This window comes from Lemur catta, chromosome 9 (genome assembly GCF_020740605.2).
Source record: "Lemur catta isolate mLemCat1 chromosome 9, mLemCat1.pri, whole genome shotgun sequence".
In the NCBI taxonomy this organism is placed as follows: Eukaryota; Metazoa; Chordata; class Mammalia; order Primates; family Lemuridae; genus Lemur; species Lemur catta.
The window spans coordinates 5,651,848-5,666,411 of NC_059136.1; the positions used below are offsets into that span (position 1 = coordinate 5,651,848).

Genomic DNA, 14,564 nt, shown 5'->3' on the forward strand with positions numbered 1-14,564 from the left:
GATTTTTTTCCCCCACAAGTTGAAGCTTCCTTTTTTCAAGTCAAATCTCACGTGGAACCTTGGTATTTAAACCTAAAAAGAGTGGAGCTGCTGTGGTCGAAGCGGCCTCACCCTGAGGGATCTCCTAGGAACAGCTAGAACTAGGACGGTATTTCAGGCATGAAGGCGTGTGCCACTATGTCCTGTGGTGCTGTGGGGCCCCGTGATGACAGAAGGGAGACTAGCGTTTGCCCGTGGAGGACGCTGGTGGCCTGAATGGAGGTGGTAGAGTGGGGGCAGGGATGAGCCTGAATGAAAGAATTCAAAGGAATTCGTACTTTTCACATTTTCAAGATGTTCTTCTAAGTGTTTTTCAAGAGTTGTGCCTCAAATTTGAGGGAGACAGTGGCTGACCCCTGCTGGTTCACTCCTGTCCTTCCCCCAGCACCCTGCCAGGTGCCCTCCTGGACTCGGCCCAGGCCCACCCCGATTTGTGGCAGCTCTAAGTTTATGAGTGAGATCAGGACGTGGAGAGAACTGCAGGCAGATGCTGGGATGCTGGGGTCCCCAACCGAAGCCAGCAGTGGCTTTCGGAGCAAGAACCCACAGGGCTGGGACCCAGGGAGCCGGCTCTGACTGTGGGCTCGCACCGCCCCCTGCTGGCCTTGCCCTGGCACTGCCTCTCCGGTGACAAGCTGGGCAGGAAAGAGAGCTGGGTGGGCTGGGTGGTGCCCAGGAAGGTGGCACCGCCTTTGGGAGAACGGATCTTAAGACCATGAATATTAAATCTGATGTGCTCAGCCTTACCATGGCACCTGGCCGTGAACATCAATTTTGATGAAAAGTTGGTGTTTTATGCATTTCCATTAAGCTCATGCTTTGGTAAAGACACAGGGAGAATCCCTTCAGATAGAAAATCCCCACTATACAAAGGACACGCAGCCACACCATATTTTTAGTCTTTATTTTTTTAAGTAAAGAAATTCCACTGACTCAAAGATAACAAAATTATAGTTTTTGTTTGTAATGATCTTTGTTTACCACCACACAGAATCATAATAGAATCAAAAGTAATATGAGAACATAAAATGATCAAGGACACCATTGTTTAGTATAATTTCTTAATAAAGGTAAATATCCTCATATTTAGAAAAAATTGCATTGCTAGTTGCAAATCTTAAACACCTCAGTGCTGAAGGATCCTACATCTCCCCCCCAAGGATCCAGCAGCACGGAGGCTTTCAGAACACAAACTCAAAAATACAGTGTTTTCAGGGCAGCATTTTAAGTTTCAGAAAACCCAAACGAAACAAAACAAAACAAACCAGGATTAGGAATGTGAAAGTGATGGTTCTCAAAAATCAATCTGGAAGCAGATCTGCCAACTTAAGAATGTGGTTGAACAGAGTCTAACCAGGAAAAGGAGAGATGCAAACTTGCCCCCCCTTCCCCTCCCCTGGCGTCACTAAGGCAGCTGCAGTGGCAGAAGTCAGAAGCTCAGGTACAGTGAAGGTCTTCCTGAGGCAGTGGGAGAGACCCAGATCACCTGGAACTGGTGTGGAGAGGTGGCAGGATTCTACATGGACTTGTGCTTTAGGAAAACTAAAAAGGCCAAAATAAAAACCAAACAAGACCTAACCTCTATAGCCAGAAACTCTGTCCACCCACACGAACACCCGAGGAGAGAAGTGGCCGGCACTGGGACCGAGGGAGGCAACAAGTCATTTAGGTGACTGCTGGCAGCTCAAGGTGGGTGATCTGGAAGGAGAATGCCCTTAGAGACAAAGGGTGTTTCTACAGATGCTCTAAGTGGACTGTCCCCAACTTATGGCAATAGTGGATTTCTTGGCTAATGGGGACCAGAAGCGAAAGGTAGGTTATAGATTTCATTACTAATTGACAGGAGTCTAGTTAAAAGCTGATAACTTGATGGAACTCAGAATGTTAGACTTAATGCACCAGTTAGAAATTAACTTCAGCTTATTTATTAGAGACACTTGAAAGCTTTACCCACATGCTGGGAAAAACAGTTCAGAAAACATGGGGGACTGACTCTTCCAAGGGGAGCAGCTGTGTACTTTCTGGGACCCTGCGGCCTGTTTCCAAGGCCCACTCCAGGAGGATGCCTGGGCTATAGCATCCGGGGGTAGCGCAGCAGAGACATAGGCAAGAGGAAGCAGCCTTTGCCTTGGTCCACATTCTAGTTCTCTCTGCCAGCAGGGGCCAGTTCCCTTTCCCCTAGCTTCAAGTACAATTTGGCAAAAGCAATTCTAGTTTATGAAGAGGGGTACTTCCCTCTGCTTAACAGGTGGAAGAAAATCTTTCCCTCAATTGCTTGGCCTCTGAATGCCACAGGCAGGCTACTTTTCATGGCTTTCTGAAGCATCCAAGCAGTCCAAAGTGGCTCTGAACAACAGAGTAAGGCCAAGAAGGGCAGAAAAGAGCCAGAGACAAGGCGTTTTGGTCAGTTCTGGATCACTCATATTGTTAGGGGGTGGGGGGGAGACAGAACATGACAACGAGCCTACAGGCCACTTGAGGAAATTCTCTGGTTTTGCTGTGGCTTTGCTTCAACCTTCCACAGCAGGAGAATTTGAATTCTAATGCCACAATATTGTTGTAACACCAGGGGATTATCTAGAGGCAAGTTAAGGCTTTCTGGGCAAAGAAAACAATTCCAGATGAGATTGTGACAGAATGCTGCAGTGGAATGCTTCTTAATAACCCTCCTATCCTGCCTAAAGGACAAAGGAACCTATGAGTTCCTTCAGCCCCACGTGACATTTCAGTCGCCTTTACCTTCTCTCCAAGTCAGAATCAATGCCCCAGGAAAAGAAAAGCCTCTCGCATCTCAGACATCTGCTTGCCTGGCAAACACGAACGAGGACACATGTATTGTTTCTGGAGCTGGCAAAACAGACCTTGAGCCACACAGTTACAAAGAGAGCTTTCATTCGGAGGCCAGGCAAGTAAGCTCAGCTACCCAGAAAGTTCAGCTTTAATGAAGACCGTAGCTCTAGAATGAAAGCCCGAGCAGGAAGTGTTTCTGCCCCAGCAGTTCTCAACAGTCTGCCTGAGTCGCACTGAGGGATGGAGAGCTTCTCCGCATGCTAGTGGGCAGCACCTGCCACAGTCACAAGACCACCCTCGGAAAGGCTCAGATATTGTAATGACAATGGAGACTCTGCAGAGAAGCCAAAGACAAGGGCTGTGGACAAAGGTTTCCACCAGGAAAGGCTTAATGTAGAAGCTCCCCTACTCCACGTCACTGCAAGATGAGTCTTGAGCCTTGACATAGCTGTTTCCACCTGCAAGGCTGTGAAAGCCAAGTTCAGGCAAATGTTCAGCAATGTTTAAGCAAGTGATGTGTAAATAAATGAAGTAGTATTGGAGATGGTCTAAGATGAGGGAACAGGCTCAGACAGGTGAAGCGACTTGCCCATGATCCAATATGAATTAGAGACAGTTAGGACAAGAACCCAGGTCTCCTGGACTTTGGCTCTATAACAGCACGTCAGAAAAAGAAACATTCCTCTTTTGGGTATATTTCCACTCTCACGGTAGTTCATAAGGCCTCCCTGTAAGTATATAAAATGCTTCAGAGAGGTTAAAAGAATATTGTAACAACAAACAACTTTCTACCTTCGTTCTGCTCTGGAATCACTGGTGCAAACTCACAGCAGTAAAGACAAGAGGTTTTCTTCAAGATGTTAAACTCCCTTCTAACATAAATGAGTCAGAGACTTGACACTGTTTTTCAAGTGAGATAATCTTAATTTGACTGGGATCAGTTATTCATTGGTGTCTTCAAATTGTCTAGGAGGCAGGGAAGGCAACAGGAGAAACGCAGCTGCTGCCCCCGCTTGGTTTTTAACATGTTATTCCTGCAACAGAATTGTCTAGATCGATGCAATTTATATCCTTAATTTGATTTTAAAATATTCAAACACTCTTAAAATTGAGGCTTGTTTTAGCCCGGACCTCAATAGCAAGAAAAGCATTCACGTTACCATCAGAAGTGAACGACTCTGGGAAGACAAGCCTGCAGGAGGGAAAAGATGACCCATATAGAAAATGCTCCTCCCTCATTTACTAGGCGAGTTTGCATCTCTGTGAAGGCAGCGCCTCTGTGCTCCCATTCAGGGACAGACAGGAACTGTCCTGTGTGGCAGCCACAGTCCCTTCTCATTTCAATGCCTGAGGGCCCAGAGCCCGAACAAAGGGCTTCAGTTGATTTCATGTGAGCCAAAATGGAACGTAAGTGCAATTCAGAGTCACACACTAAAAAGAGTTCAGCTGGGACAGGGCCCCCACGGTCCTGGGGGGTGAATTCTGGTTGTGTGGCAACCAGCGCTATGCTGCTAGCCACGCCTCTCTTCTATGAGGGCCACCAGGACCGCCATGCCCACCAGGCTCCGAGGCTTCCCTCTCTCATTTGTGCGACAACAGGACTGTCTCTTCTCCTCCTGAATAGAGCTGGTACCCGGGCTGGCCACTACTTTGTCAGAATAGGTTAAGAGATGTGGCCTCAGGCAAATGAAAGGAGCCTCTTATTCCCAGGATGTGATTCAACCCCAGGACTGAAATAAGCTATTGCTTGATTTACCTATTTTCACAAAGTTTTGAGAAATGAAGGTAGTAGCAGAAAATATGACTATGAATCTTCTAGATTACAATTGAGATTGGGTGGAGAGAAAAGTAACAGAGGAGAGGGACGAGCTTCCAAATTGAGGGATGGATAAAGTGCCAAATTGTGCAAAAAGAAAATGAAAAGGAAATGGATCAGAGAGATAATAACTTTGGGGAAAAGTCACAATGACAGAATTTGGTGAGTGTGAGAAATACCAAAGCAGAGTCGAGAGCACAGAAATCTCAATCTTCTGAGATAATGGCTGTTTTTGATGTTAATAGGATAATCTGTTGATTGTCAGAAAATTTCTTCAGGTTACAGACGTTATTGTCACAGTCACTTGGACCGATGTCCAACCTACACCCCCGTGGCCACGAGGGTTGGCATTCAGGTGCTCAGTTGACACCTTTTGCCCCTTAAACATCCACACAGACCCACTACCTATATTCCAGTCTGTCCTGGAGCCAGAGGAGATGAAGCAGGGAAAATACCTTTTTAAAGTATCCAGGCAATTTCACTCGTAGTTCTGTTTAGTTCCAGATAGCAACTGCGGATTTTTCAAAGTGCAGGGTTTTTAGATATTCAAGTACCACAGGATTGGAGAGTAGGAGTACTTGAAACCTAGAGTGACATTTTCACTTGAGAAAACACACTCTGGGAAGGGTTATCCAACAGACTACAAATACAGGCTAGTAAATTAAAAATCTCGTTTCAAAATAACACCCTTCAGCTGGAAGTATCTTTCTCCAAACTGAGATCCAACTTTTGAATTGTTTGGTATCAAAAGCCAGAGTTAGAGGGACCTGGGTTAAAAAACTAAAACTATAATTGAGTGCTTAAAAAACCCCTAAACACCTCTTTATATGAATGGAAAGGGACAGAACAGAAAGGCAAATGACAATGCTATCTACATGCTTACACTGGGAGAACAGCTCCCAGGCTCCGCTGGAGGGATGTTCTCTCAAACCTCAGTAAACTGAGTTTGTCATTGAACTTCAGAACTGGCAGTGATCTCACCAACCTACCTGGTCCAAGTCCCCCTTCTTATAGCTGAAGAAACTGAAGTCCAAAGGGACGTTGTCCAGGTGAGAAGCAGAGGCAGGGCGTGGCCCAGATGCTCTCCCACGCAGGGCTCTTCTGAGACACCACACTGCGGTCACACAAGAGCAGCCACAGGGCAGGCCTTGCTGCTCTCGAGGCCCCTGGGAGCTGAGACACCTTTGCCTATGAGTTTCAATAAAATGAACTATGAAGATGTTTCTAATTTAAAGGCGCCATTGAAGGGTGTTTCCCAAATTTACCTGGTGATGAGAATCCCCTGGGGCACTTGTGAAAAACTGAAATCCCCAGACCCCTTCCCAGACCCACTGAATCAGCCTTCCCAAGGGGAGGGAGCTGGGAGGCTGAATTTTTAACAAGTGCCCCACATAACCCTCATCAGCGGCAAAGTGCAGGGAACTGACTAGAAGACAGTGTGGGAGAAAACTTGGCTTGTGACTTGAAGGAATTTCCTTTGCCATTTAAGCGGCCACACTGCAGCCTGGGAGGGCCAGCTCCTCAGGCTCCAGGCTGAAAGGTGTCTTCGGCATCGGGCCAGACCGGTGTGCTCTTTTCAGGGTCCACGTAAGGACACATATGAGCACCACAAAGCAACATACATCCTCACTATTCTCAGGGAAAAGCCTTTTGGTTGGCAGAGCAAAATTGCTGTTCAGACACATTTTTTAATAGGGAAACTAGATGTAATTGGCTTAAAAGCAATCAGATGCTGAAACTGGACAGGAGGGTGAGAGAACTCTGTCGCTTGTCACCACGGCTAACAATGCAATGGAGAAAACCAGTAACTAAGCACAAAAATAGCCTGGAGCTCCCAGGAGAGCTGCCCACTCCGAGACAGGTGTGCATGGCGGGTGCCCCTCGCTGATGGTGTGAGGTCAGATCCAGGTCGCTGAGGGAGATGGGAGACCTGAAACGGGGGTGAGGGGACGCGGGGTCCAGAGGAGGGCTGCTGGAGCCAGAGTCCGGAGGCCTCACTCCAGGTCGGCCTCCACCTGCTCTGTGTCAGAGCACTGCGACTTGTTACGCTCCCACTGGCAAATGGCGTTGGCATACTCCACCACTAGCTTATCCATCCACGTCAGGGGTTCGGGGAACAGCACGGAGCCCTCAAAGAAGCCCAGGTGGCCCCCATGCAGAGGCAGCACAAACATGACGTTCTCCCGTTTCTCTGCAGGGAAAAGGCAGCGGAGTGAGTTACTATTCCAGTTAGCTCCAGGGCAGGAGGTGTGAAAAGTGAGCTGGCCAGGGTGGCCTGGGCTTTCCCCACAGGGAAAAGGTCACCTAAGTGGGCATCTAACCTCTACTCATGGTGCCTTGTTTACCGAAGCGGGACAGACCTTTGGTGGGGCAGGCAAGACGGTGGGATCTAGCAGGCTGTGGAATAGCAGCTTGGCTTTGGAGCAGAATGGGCACCAGCTTAAGAAATCCCCAGAACTCTGTTCTGAAACTTGGCTGCATATTAGAACCAGGTGGGGAGTTTTTAAAGCTCCCTAAACCTAGGCTGCACCCAGACACATTGAATCAGAACCTCTTGGGGGGAGGTGGGGGAGGAGTGATGCAGTACCCCGGCATTGGTACTGCCAGAGCTCCACAGGTGAGTCACTGAGCTTCTCAACTTCGTGCATCAGAAGCACCTGGGACATCTCGTTAAAATGCAGACTCTGATTTAATAAGCTGGAAGGGGGATCTGGATTCTGCAGTTCTAAAAAGCTCCCAGGTGATGCTGATGCCAGTGGTGGTGGGGCTCTGAGCAGGGATTTATAGTACTAACAGTGTTGTTTACTAGGAACAAGGAGAGTTCAATGGAGTTAAGGATTTTTCATTACAGACATTCATCTTCAAGATTAAGACTGAACTTAAAGCTGCAAGTTGTGTTAAAAGATGCCCAAACTCTCCATGCCACATGGTAAATGACCAACCTGAAAATTAATAACCTGGGGCTTGACTTTATGAATCTATTTTTAGGTTAGTCCCACATGGGCTAGTAAAGGCCAGTACTGAAGATGTGTGTAAAATGGACAGCCAGGCACAAGAGGAAGCATCTGTCTTCCCAGAGCAATAAGCGACAGGAGCCCTTTGCTGGCTCTCCAGGGCTCTTTTCTTGCCTGACCCCCTTTATTGTTCCTTCTTAGTTGCTATTTGATAATTTTTTGTTTGTTTTTGCAGCAGAGTCTCGCTTTGTTGCCCAGGCTAGAGTGCCGTGGCATTAGCCTAGCTCACAGCAACCTCCAACTCCTGGGCTCAGATGATCCTCCTGCCTCAGCCTCCTGAGTAGCTGGGACTATACGCACTTGCCACCATGCCCGGATAGTTTTTTCTATCTTTAGTAGAGATGCAGTCTTGCTCTTGCTCAGGCTGGTCTTGAACTCCTGACCTCATGCAACCCTCTCGCCTCGGCCTCCCAGAGTGCTAGGATTACAGGCCCTTGTCACTGTGCCGGGTCTGCTATGATAAATTTCGATGCGACAGCATTAGCGCTAGGAATATTCTGATAGAGGTTCAGAAGGAAACAAGTGCTGTTGCTTTCTCACTGCTGCACGCGTGGCTGAGCGGCTACTGTTGTGCAGGGAGCCTGAGGCTGATAGGGGCTCGATGGGGGATGGCTTTATTCACATGCAGACTTCATCCTGATTGGTGTAACAGAGCTCTGGCTGGGCGTGGTCCTTTGTCTGCTACACTAGCTACTGTTCTAGCTTGGGGGTCATGGGACCAGAAGTATGCCCCTTCCTTCTGCTTAACATATGATGTCTGCATGACGAGGACTGGGGAGGGCGGGAGATTATGTCCCAGGATCTGAAATTCCAATGCAAAGGAACTTAGGGAATTCCCAGTGTTTCCTCCCACTATCCTCTCTGGTTTACTCTTTAGCTCCTAGCTAGCATGGAATGAGACCATGCTGGCTGAAGCATGACAGCATTTCTAGGAGCACTGTTCTTTGCCATTTCAGTTGTTTTTATTTTTATCCTCAAAGCAGATCGAGAGGCTATCACACAAGGTAGCAGAACTGGCTTTATTGTTTTGCTTTTTAGGTCAAAGTTGAAGTATAAATAGCTCTTTAAGTCAAACTTTAATGATACCAAAACCCTGAGACAATTTCACAGACTACCAGGTGATTTCCCCAAAGCCCTCTTGGCTATGGATGTCCATGGTGGTCCTGTCTCCTGCACCATGAGGGAACACAAAGCTCTGCCCAGACCCCATCACAGCCGCAGGTCCATCAGGCTAGGTGGAATAAGAATACTGCCATGAGATGTCCTTCCCCAAAGAGGCTAGTCCCCAGGAGATGACAGCATGACAACATGGTGACAGTGACAGAATTTACTGTGGCAATTTGCTAAGTGGTTGAGGGAGCAGTAGGAAGAAACACTTACCTGAAAGAGATTTGGGAATAGTTAGAAGGCTTTCGTGCACCAAGGGGTCATCAGCTGCATTAATCAGCATGAGAGGCACATAAATCTGCAACAAGCAAATAAAGCAGAATTAAATTATCCGCTCCCATTTTCAGACCCCATTATTCAAGGCTCAAATTCACTACCGGGCATGGCAAGAGAACACAGCTCAGCTTGCTGACCAGGTGGAGTAAGGGTGCCTTGCAGTCACTGGCAGCGCGGTGAGTTATACCTGCCGCTGTGACGATCGCCCTGGCAGCAGGGGAGTGCCGGAGCAAGGCTTTCTGGTGATCACCACAGTGTTTCAGATTAGCCATGCCTTTCAGGAAAAAGGCTTTACAACGAGTTATATACATATTCATTCAGTTTATATTTCGGGGAGGAAAAGTGGCATTCCATGCCAGACAAAAGAGATTTTCTAGCAGAATCTGAAGGCTGGTGGATACTGGGGAAACTCTTGGCAGGACTGCATTCAACATGCACCCCAGCAACAGCCAGTCACCTCCTTTTCCATGCTAGTGGGGACAGTACTGAACAGCCATGTCGGGTAGTGAATGGCTGTGCTATCTTTGAGGTCTCTGACGTAGGCGCTAGACGGCTTGTTTCTATATCAGCTTAAATGGAAACACCAAAAGCCTGGTGATGATGCTGAACTAGGAGGAATGGCCGGTGTGACAGCAGAACTGCAATTCACAATTATCTGCTTTAGCTGGGGGAATGGTGGGCCGAACCCACAGGTGGACGTTGACTGGGATAAATGGGTAAAAAGAGCAATTGTGCAAAGACAGAATGAGAGAGACTGGCTTGCTGGTGGTTCAGGTAAAAAATACATGGGGATTTGGGTTAGCCACAAACTTAATACACATGTAGTTTATTGTAGCTGCTAAACACTGCATTAATACAAACCAGTCTACCTTATCAACAGACAAGTTCCTTACCACTTTCATACAGAAATACATCTATTGCACTCTGTGCTTGCCAGATCACAGCAGGCACTTTTGAGTTCAGTTTTGTTAGGGTAGTAATACCCTAACAGAATACACAATGGTGAAAAAAAGGGTCCAGGCAGGCCAACAAAAAGGGCAAGAAGTCTAGATGGATCTCCATGAAGAACCAGGGCAGAAACCAGGCAGGATTATACTGTCAAAGGAAGACTAAGAAAAAAATTGGGTGTTGGAGCAATTTTAAGGGCTCTCACACAGATATGGGAGCAGACTGGTTTAAGGTGCGGCTGTGGGATTAACGTACGGTGGTCACAGAGGGACAGAGTTTGCTTCAATAATACATCCAGGTTAAAGACTAGAATAGTTTGAACCAGCTTCTGGCTGAGCTTCCACCAGGGAAATTTAGGAGGGGTATTTGCTGTACTGTGTGCGAGGCTGGATGGAGTGACACTAATTCTGAGCTAGTGCTGGCCACTCACCCTGTGCAGGTACCGCATGCAGCTTTCTTCCTCATAATATTCCTTCAGGGAGTTATAGCCATGAAACTTCCTGGAACACACCAAAACAAACAAACAAACAAACAAACAAACAAGAAAGGGAAAGGACAAAACAACATTGTCATCAGATCAGAATGCTGAGCCCATCACTGCTCCAGTTCCCCGTCCTAACTTGTTGCATTGGTAGAAAAACGCAGGCAGCGGTCAGGCCTGAATGCTGCACTGATCTTATTACTGCTCCACTTCCTACACTGACTTGTCCTATCAGGACATATCAATAGAATATACATAGGCAGCAGGAGTAGGGGTTAAGAGCACAGGCTCTGGCATCTTGATTCAAACCTAGCTTGACCATTTATTGGCTGTGTGACTTTAGGCAAATGGTTTGAGTTTTCTGAACCCCGGCTTCTGCTGTGTAAAGCGGATCTGAAGACAGGAACTTCCTCAATGGCGCTGTGAGATTTAGGACATCAAAGTGCTTGCTAGCGTGGGGACTGACCCAGAGTAATTGCCCTGTAGAGACTTATCTATAATAAATAGTAGTGGATCTTTTGAGGCAACATAACGTAAGATGTCACTATAGACACAGAGAAACTGAAAATTCAAAGGCATTTACTAGAACTTTCTTTTTAACAGAGTTCTTCCTGGTGGAGTAACAGGACCACTGTGAACTGGAATGAAATACGTATTAGGTAATAGAAATGAGATGGGTTCAAAGTTACAAATTCTGTTCACCCAGGGAACAGTAATCAGAGAAGCTGGCACATAACAAACCGCCATGCTCCAGCATGGAAGCCCTGCGGCTTTGCTCTGCGCCCTGAGAGGCCTGGTGAGGTTTGACCTGGAGTTCTGATACCAGGAGACCTGAGTCCATCCAGGCCAGAGGGACTCTGAAAGCCTCGTTTCTTTCTGACACCAATTAGGGCCTCTGGTTTCCGAACAGTGGATCTTTTCATTCTAACTGGGGTCTTTGAGGTATCCTGCCTCCCTCGAAGCTGTGGGTCTCTTCCACCACCAGCCTCCTCGGACGTCTCTGCCTGGGAAGGACCCAGAAAACCCTGGCCGGCCTGCTGGGGTGCTCTTGATTATGCAGGAGGCCAAGCGCAGAGATCATCTCTAGGATGTCTGTCCTTGTGAAATCGGTCCCTTTGTGGGCTCAAGCAGGCAGGGAGAACACTCTGTTCCTCTGGTAATGGATCTACGACAAGGCCGCCAAAACTGGTTGTGATCATGAAACTGCTGCCATGTCCAATACTATTAAAGAGGAGGAACTTTAGGGACAGTTGAGGAACATTCTCTTTCAGGTTTAAAAACATTTAGAAGATGAGTGGGAAATTTAAATTTGTTTTCTCATTAGACACCACAGTAAAGTCACACACCCCATCTCAAGGGTGGGTGGGTAAGATTTATTCTCATCTTCTGAACATAGCAATTTCCTAGTTTCTATTTCCTCTGAGTAACCGTTAACAGACACATTTCAAGGTTACTTGGTATAAGAAGGCTACTACAATCTCATAAGGAAGAAAAGTAGAGATCTTATACCCTCGGGTCAATCATCTGCCTATTTAGATGAATACTTATGCCCTTTAAACCACATCTAAAGATATCAAATGACTGTTAAATAAAAAGGGTGACATATTTAAAAAGAATGATGAGGTCAGGGATTAATTTTACCTTTTCCAGCAAAGATTAACCTCCATCAGAAACTACTGGTACCAGAAAAGAGGATGCTGTCAGGGTTGCGACCTCAGGCGCCTGGAGGGGCTAGGCAGGTGGGGAGCAAATGAGTGTAGTGGGCAGGGCTTGCACCTTACCCTGGGGGCTTCAGGCCCCAAGGAATGAGGCTCTGTTTATTTTGCTTGAAATGCACAGCCTGCTGGGTCTATGTTTTGTTTTTCTACTTTGATAGATACGTAGATGGGTAGAGGAAACATTTCCTTTGCCTTTTACTCCACTGCAGATGCAGATTTATTTGGCACCTGACGCTTGCCCTGGTGCAGAGGCAGGACGGGCAGGGTGACGACGGCCCATGACTAGGTCGTGCACACCCTGGCCTCTCAGCTCCAGCTGGCTATGCCATGCAAGAAAGCAGAATGAGTGGTCAGATCCTCTTCCTATTTTCCAAGATAAATTAAAAATTTGGATTTTTCCGTGAAATCTGTTTTTAAACACTGGAAACTTATTAAAAAAAAAACCCTTAATATTAAAGTGAGCAGAATAAAGCACTTGTACTGGGCAGAGCTGGCCTGTGGCCTGTCCCCCTGCCCTGGAGCGTCCCTGTCCTGCCTGCACGGACACACCTCATCACGTTGTCGTCAATCTGCATCAGGGATGTTGCTGTGTAGAGCCGGCTCAAGTCCGTGTCCTCCAGGATCTGGGGTTTCTTAACATGGTCTCCAAAAAGAGCTTGCCTAGAATGAAACACAAAAGCAAATAAGAGACCCATAAGCAAAGGATGAACAAGGATGAACAACCACAGCGGAGCCTGCTGCCTTGCCCAGGGGTGAGCCAGGGGCCAAAGCCCATGTGGCAGGTAAGAAACAGGACCCTTTAGCCTGCAGAATGTCCCAGAGGACATTCTGAATAACACCTGCACTGTTGACTTCTGAATGACAGCAGAAGAGATGAATGTCAAGACCTTATTTTCCTTTCCAGGGGCACCTAGACAAACCAAAGATTGGGTTTGAGCCTTGCTGAATCCCACAAAGGCTTCACCACAGGGGAGGAGGTCTCAAGATGGGCCCTGTGGTGAGTAGCAGGCTGTGGGCCAAACCGTGGGCACCTTGTCTTTACATGGGTGTTGACCCTGCCCCTTGGCAGAGCCCCTTTCCCTCTGTGAGCCGTTTGTGTCGCTTAACAAGGAAGACGATGGTTAACCCACATGGCATTTGGGCAAATCAACAGCTCTCCAGTGCACTAGATAAAAGCTAACTCTATTTGGGAGAGTAATCACTGCCATGCAGAAGCAGCTCCACGTTGAGAGGAAGACAGTAAAGACAGGGTCCACATGTGCACGCAGACCTCCCCGCCCAGCAGGGGCTCTCGATCCCGCAGCTGACGCAGGACTGGGTTTGCTCTGGGCTTTGGCCCTACAGCAGGAAGATTCATTATGGAAACTCGGTATTCTGCTGCTCATTCACAACCTCTCCAAAAGAAGGGGAACACATTTCTTTAGCATTTATTTTTTTCAAAAGAATATTAGGAAGATTATATACCTACTGGATAGAACTCACAAATTTAAAGTTTTCCTAAAATTTCTAAATGGTAGGCTTTCTGAGTAAATTCCAAAAATGTAAATACACTTAGAGCGCCCTCAAAGGACTCCCCCAATTTGTTAAGAATTACACGATGAACCTTTTAGACTAATTAGTAGCAAGGCTAGGCCCTTTAGGAGAAGAAATGTTCTCGGAGAGGAGTCCCTTTTGACTCCAGAGGTGCAGGAAGGCAAATGGAGGACATGGACCCGGCTTCACCCCTCTGGCTGCAGAACCTCAGCAAATCCGGACCCATCCAAACCTCAGCTGAGCCACACCCAACTCAGTGCCCGACACATGGCTGATGCTTAAAGAACACGAGCCCAGTGGAAACAGCTGATTTTCCAGCCAGCACAGGAGATGTAAGTCTCCCTCCGTTCTCTACCCAGCTGGCAAGAGGACCCAAGGACATGTCTGGCAGCTTGGTAGCCCGAGGGGGCTGCAAGCCCATCCTTGCCCACGTGGCCCCCCAACCCACAGGATGCCCAATCTGGGGCATATGGTCTGGACGGGCAGTACCATGTTTTCTTTTAATCATTGAAAATAAAAAAAAGAGAACAAGGAACTGATCATTTAGCCAGACTGCTTTTCCTAGGATGGTGCCAAAAATCTCCTCAAACTGTTTTTTTTTTTTTTTTGGAAACAGGGCCTACCTCCATCACCCAGGCTGGAGTACAGTGCTGCAATCAGAGCTCACTGCAGCCCCGGGCTCAACTGATCCTCTCGCCTCAGCCTCCCAGGTAGCTGGGACTACACGTGCATGCCTCCATGCCTGGCTAATTTTCTTTTTTTTTCATAGAGATGAGGTCTTG

General features: G+C 47.4%; 1 protein-coding gene across 3 annotated transcripts in view; it reads right to left on the bottom strand.

Annotated features, from left to right (window-relative positions):
• Positions 1-926: 926 nt before the first annotated feature.
• Positions 927-14,564, bottom strand: part of ABHD2 (abhydrolase domain containing 2, acylglycerol lipase) — a 99,865-nt gene continuing 86,227 nt past the window's right edge. For 2 of the 3 annotated variants that reach the window (XM_045561729.1, XM_045561732.1), the window contains 4 exons: positions 12,799-12,909; positions 10,481-10,550; positions 9,040-9,124; positions 927-6,836 (listed from right to left, as the gene is read on the bottom strand). In XM_045561729.1, the coding sequence (XP_045417685.1) occupies positions 6,640-6,836; positions 9,040-9,124; positions 10,481-10,550; positions 12,799-12,909 (463 nt within the window). In that variant the 3' untranslated portion in view covers positions 927-6,639. Of the gene's footprint in view, positions 6,837-8,659; positions 8,891-9,039; positions 9,125-10,480; positions 10,551-12,798; positions 12,910-14,564 lie in introns of those variants that run through there. The other variant, XM_045561730.1, reaches the window with a different exon arrangement.